General features: G+C 43.0%; 1 protein-coding gene across 4 annotated transcripts in view; it reads left to right on the top strand.

The window, feature by feature from the left end:
- LOC111870588 (sodium- and chloride-dependent GABA transporter ine) overlaps window positions 1-6,000 on the top strand; it is a 134,394-nt gene that overhangs the window by 104,763 nt on the left and 23,631 nt on the right. For all 4 annotated transcript variants that reach the window (XM_033753903.1, XM_023862987.2, XM_023862988.2 and 1 more), the window contains one exon: window positions 3,730-3,923. In XM_033753903.1, coding sequence (XP_033609794.1) covers window positions 3,730-3,923 — 194 coding nt within the window. The remainder of the gene's footprint in view (window positions 1-3,729; window positions 3,924-6,000) is intronic.

Below are 6,000 nucleotides of genomic sequence, written 5' to 3'. Positions count from 1 at the left end.
TTTATGTTGAAAATTTCTAGATTCTGGCAGAAACAAGAAGTCCGGAGTTATGACATTTACGATCAGTCATAAATTTAGCTCGGGTACAGGGAACCGGACGCGCCTAAAAGGACAGGTCAGAGCTTGTTACAATTGCCTGTGAATGAGGGCCAGTATGATTGGGTTGCCTCGTTCAAGCTTCCCACGGAAGATGGGTTGAAATGTATATGTCAACACCATCTTTCGAATTCCCGGCGTGGGGTGTGCAACCCATTCCACAAAAGGGAGACTTTCACAATATTCCGAACTGAACGGACGTGACCCTTGCACGCTCCGGGACATAGCTAGCCGATAGTGTAACGCTGTAGTAACTTAAAGCTAAGAATACATTAATTTAACAGTGTGGTGAATTAGCAGGTGAATAAACGTCAATTGGCTCAACTCGCAGAAAAACGCTTTCTTCGGCATCGCTACCCTGAGACTCATGCAAACCGACCCAGCTAGTTTCCCGTACCTATACCGATCTTCCTTAGTTTGATCTGTGAGGACAACTTGCAGTGGCCATCATACACTGTCCTAAGGAAGAAACAGGTGTAGCAGGGATAGCATCATTCCTACTGCGCCGATACAAACAAAGGCGGGTTGGAAAAGAGCGGTGTTATCACTTAGGTTTGCATATGGAGAAAATGTTCTTACAATGTTAAATTATTTAGAGTTATTCTGAGTTCCACACTATTGATTGACTTTGATGTGCACTACAGTCGTCCTGTGTTTTATGGTGAGGCGTCAAACACTTAAAGCAACGTATAACTTGGCGTGTATTGTCTCTTCTCTTTCTGGTGGGGATGTGAAGAGTGATCGGTGCGGTTTCTGTTTCCTCAGTGTTATCTTACGTGTTGAGGCTCTACTGCCCTACTATGTTTTCCTTGTTTTGTTTTGTGCGGTATATATGTCGTCTTGAACCTTGTATATTGATTCTGCTTTCGGATGAGAGATCTGTGTCACAGACAACAGCTTCAGACGGCAGGCCTGCGCGAAACTGAGTGAAAATCTAACGCGCTTAGTGTTATCATATGTAATAATGCATGACAGCTCAACCGATAGGCCTATAAGAAAAGATGATTACAAACGAAAATGTTGAATGAAAGTTATATTAAGATCTGAGGTTCTTACAACGGTGGTTATGAACACTGTTATAGTGTATAACGACTGCCTCTGTGGTCTAGTGGTCAGACTTCCTGGCTACAGATCCAGAGGTCCCGGGTTCGATTCCCGGTGCTACCAGATTTTCTGAAAAGTAGTAGGTCTGGAACAGGGTCCACTCAGCCTCGTGAGGATAACTGAGGAGCTGTTTCAAAGAAATAGCGGCTGAGGTCTGGGAAAACCGAGATTAACGGCTGAGGGGATCGGTTGCGCTGACAACGCGACACTCACTATCCGTAAAAGTTGGCACTAATTTCGCCAACAAGCGGCGGTCGCTCGGTCGGTATAGTTCGCTTACGGACTACAGGCCACGGAGTTTGTTTTGTTGTAGTGTATAACAGGAGACGGTATTCTTCAAAAGTGACGGTTTCTTTTATTGGCAGTTCATGGTTAAATTTGAAGGATCATTATTGTACCCTTAAAAGCATGACATCAGACCAGGTCCTGAATAAATTTCGCACAAATGAATAGGCCTCCGATTGAACCGGTTGGTACAGAGGTAACGCTCTTTATTTGTGTTCTGGAGGTTCTTCCTTCGAATCTTACCTGGGTCACCTGCTATTTTTGAATGAGGATTTTCGTATTTTCCTTCAGTCCCTCCAGACATGTTCCGGGAGAGTACCACAACCGTTTCCTTCCAAATATTTTGCAATTCGCCAGTCATCATTTATCTTTCGTGCTGAAAGCGTTCTTAAGTAGCCTGCTAAAATAGAAGATAAGATGCTTAAGTACTGAGCAACATAACTGAATACCTCAGCTATTACATAATTGTTGTAAGCAATTTATGTGTTATCGAAAGCTATCGTTCAAGCAAAATTGTTTTACACTATTCATTATTAGCAACTTTCCCCTTCCGTGAGCACTATACGAGCTTCTGGAATATAACAGCGTGTACTCGGCTTTCAGTGGACTACGCGGCCTTGTTTCCCAGGAGAGAGAACTCTCCATAACCACCGCTGTGAGAACGTTAAAACCTACCATCCAAACTTCGAAGTACTTTACAGACTCGGGTCTGTTTTAAGCAATTATATAATGGGTTTTATATAGAATGATTCGCTCTCATCCATACACAGCCATCAATACTGAATCGTCTTCAATATACAGTAAAACTTGGTTACAGCAACATCGGTTTCTGCGACACCTTGTCTATTGCGTCAAATATTCAATGGTACGAACTAATTCCTCATAAAGCAACTGTTTTTATACCTTGCTTAGTACGACATGCACAAATGCATCAACCTCGTATGTAACGTCATTTTCATTCCTGAATTTCTCTGATATGTACATTGAACGTAATTTAGAAAGTGTGTATTGGGCAAGTAACAGGAAACAGATGAAGATAACTGATTACTGTACTCGTATCTAGGTACAGTAAGGCACAACAATTGATGTAATCTACTGTAATTTGGTGAGTAGGCCTACCTTTAATATACAGTATTAGTGCGGTGTGTATTGTCAGTGAAAAGCGCTGTAATATGTCTTTGATATTACACATTTGGGCAATTCCACGTTAATGTTACGTTAGTCTGTACTTAACTACGTATTTCACTAAAAAATGCAACATTTTAACTCGGTTTTGGTAGATTTTTACGTGACTAACATAAGGCTACTGTGGAAGTGCCCATTTCGGTTACAACGACATTCGTTTATAACGACACTATTTTTAGGTCCCTTTGATGACGTTATAACCAAGTTCTACTGTATATACATACGTACATGGGGCACGCGGTAGTGTAGTTGATTAAGGGACTATGCTTCAAGCCGGAAGGTCGCGGATTCGAGTCCTGATGAGATCATTGAATTTTTCAATTTACCTAATCCTCCCAGCCGTAATATGGCCCTGGGATTGACTCACCCTCTAACAGAAATAAGTACGATGAATCTTCCTGGGGGTAAAGGGCGCCTGGCGCGTTAAGCTAACCTCATCGCCATCTGTGAGCCGATTGTCTAGCAAATGTGGGATTCTCGACGTCTCAGAACCCTGTGGGCCTTCACGGCCTATTACAGGAATGGCTTCATCTTTGGCGTTTACATACATACATACATACATACATACATACATACATACATACATACATACAATACATACACAGCTCAATGTGCGTAAGAGATAATACCACATGACTTGTCCCAGGGAAGAATTAACACACTGAATTATTCTTCGTTAGGGAACAAAACTGTAGCATATAACGGTAAGGCAAAGTTATCCGTGTTCTTAATAAGTTAAACACTATGCCACTAAGATATATGGGGGAATGGAGGTACAGCTTCACCTTTAATGACCTGGGCAGTAGATAGAGGTGGGTGGTCAGCTTCACGTTCCTGCCGCTTTATCCACTGGGAATGATCCCTCTGTACCGTTTGGATAGGAGACCGGGTTACCCCAGAATCGGTCTGGACGCTGTGGAGAATAGAAAAATCTTCCAGTGACAGGGAATCGAACCCGGGACGTCCAGCCCGTAGCCACTCACTATGCCGACTTTTTTATCATGATTCCGCAGAATATAAGGAACGTTCAAAATCGATTCTGTATACATTTCTGTTCAGGCCAACAGAAGGGGACATCTCGTCAGAGAGCGACAGCAGCAGCTACGATCCCCTGGATGAGTTGACACACTACAGGTTACCACGGAGGCAACACTGGTCCAACAAGGCGCAGTTCGTGCTCGCATGTGTTGGTTACTGCGTAGGCCTGGGAAATCTCTGGAGGTTTCCCTATCTTTGCTACAGGAGTGGTGGAGGTAAGAAAGTCTTCAGAATTTTGGGTGATTCAGTCGTGGCTTGTGTAACGATTGTTTCAATTGCAAAGGTTATGCAGCATCGAATGAGTATTGTTTTTATTGCTAGTGGAGTGGGACTAAGTCCCTTTTACTGCGGCCACTTCTGGCCTATTGTACCAGCCCCAGATGATAGGTGAGAGTGATTGTGGAGCAATTGGTGAAATGAAGATTGGCAGAGAAAACCGAAGTACTCGGAGAAAACCTGCCCCAGCGCCAATTTGTCCACCACAAATCCCATTTGACCAGACCCAAGATGGTTGTGAAAGACGCTTTCTAAAGAATACAGGAAGAAGGAATCCTTCATGTCTCGTTGACTTACCATACTTAGAGGATAAGCCCTTTCTCGTATAAAAGCGAACTTAATGAAAAATAATAGTTCTTTTGTGCTGATATGAACCAAAATTAAGTTCTCTTGACAATTTTGTTGTAGATCCCCAATAGATACATCAGATTTCATTTAAAATCTACACTATTTTCGGAGATGAAACACGCAGATGGACAGATTTCCCATTAAGACTCGGAGTTGCTGGGGTTTTGAACTTGATCATAGTCCGGTGTTCTAGAGAACACTAAAGAACATAACGTTTCGGAAACTGGATCCTTTTTTCCGTCTTCAGATGAAGTGGAGGGAGACACCTACACTTTTGACTCAGTTAGAAGGAGCTGGACCAGTGACACGTTAGCGCTTTCTAACGGATCCTACAAAGTAGGTGTCTCCCGCTCCTTCACCTGAAGAAGGAAACAGATCCAGTTTCCGAAACGTTGTGTTCTTTAGAATACCGGACGTTGGACAAAGTCCACAAACCCGATAATACAAAGTTAATATGATTGTCAGAACCCTTCAGAATATACTTTTCATATGCATTTTCTGCAAGGACTACGTAAAATTGCTACGTTCCATAATGCTTTACTAGCATGCTGAGTGTGAAGCAACGTGTGGAGAACAGCAAATTTGTTCGAGAGATATTGCTTCTATCTTTTATTCCAGAGGTGTCCAGTTTGAATTTTGACAGGAATACACACTCCCTCCCATACATTTCTCATAGTTTGTCACAAGCAAGTTGGCTCAAGTGGTAAAGAAAAGTAAGTAAATGTATCCCGGTAACAGGCCGTGGAGGAACGTAGGTTTGTGAGATGTTGACGTTCCCACATTTTCTATACAATCGGCTCATAGATGGCTGTAAGGTTGTCAGCCTTACGCGCCGGCCGCCCTTTACGCCCAGGAGCATTCCAAGAATATTCGTGGTACTCATTTCTGTTAGAGGCTGAGTCGACCCCAGGGTCATAGTGCGGCTGGAAGGATTAGGTTACTTGAAAATTCCATTGACCTAATCAGGAATCTAACCCACTACCTCCTGGCTTGTAGCATAGTGCCTCAGCCAACTATGTTACCGCGTGCTCCCAGTCATATGCTGGTATAGATTATAAATTATGATGCACGCGTTTCCTTAGACTTCATTCCCATTTTATTTTTCTCCGTCGTCCTTCCTTTGGGCTCATATAGTTGTCAGCTTGCACGCAAACAGATACTTTGCAGGGATGTAGGTGGCTACACTCGGCTTTCATGCACGTCATGTCGAAGGAAGGAGGTTTCAGTTGTCCCAGTGTTCTTCAAAAGCACCGCTCTCGCAGACCCTCCTGCATGAGAACACGTAGACCTTCCAGTGTCACTGAATTTAAATATCCGTTAGGTTTAGGTCTGACGAACATGGCCGTCAGGGCTTTCATTTCTGTAATCAGCGGACGATCGACTTGGGGATCCAGTAACAAAATTCTGCTCTGCTCCGTCGGGCATGAACGTCATGCCCGCGCGTGTTGCCAGTTGCAGGAACCTCACAGATATGATGCGACCATGTACGTACCGTTTATTATTATGAAAGTGACACTAAATAGCAATAGGTTAGAGTTCTGTTACAACTTGTTACTTAAAAGCAGATTATTTTGCTGTTATCATATGACAGAAACAAAGAGGCAGTATAGAAAATACGTTTACTAGTAATTTATAGTTTGTGCATTTTTTACCATGCTTTATACGAGA

This window comes from Cryptotermes secundus, unplaced genomic scaffold (assembly GCF_002891405.2).
Source record: "Cryptotermes secundus unplaced genomic scaffold, Csec_1.0 scaffold248, whole genome shotgun sequence".
NCBI classification, from domain to species: domain Eukaryota; kingdom Metazoa; phylum Arthropoda; class Insecta; order Blattodea; family Kalotermitidae; genus Cryptotermes; species Cryptotermes secundus.
Note: the sequence above shows the minus strand (reverse complement) of the source record. Positions and strands in the feature narration are given on the sequence as shown.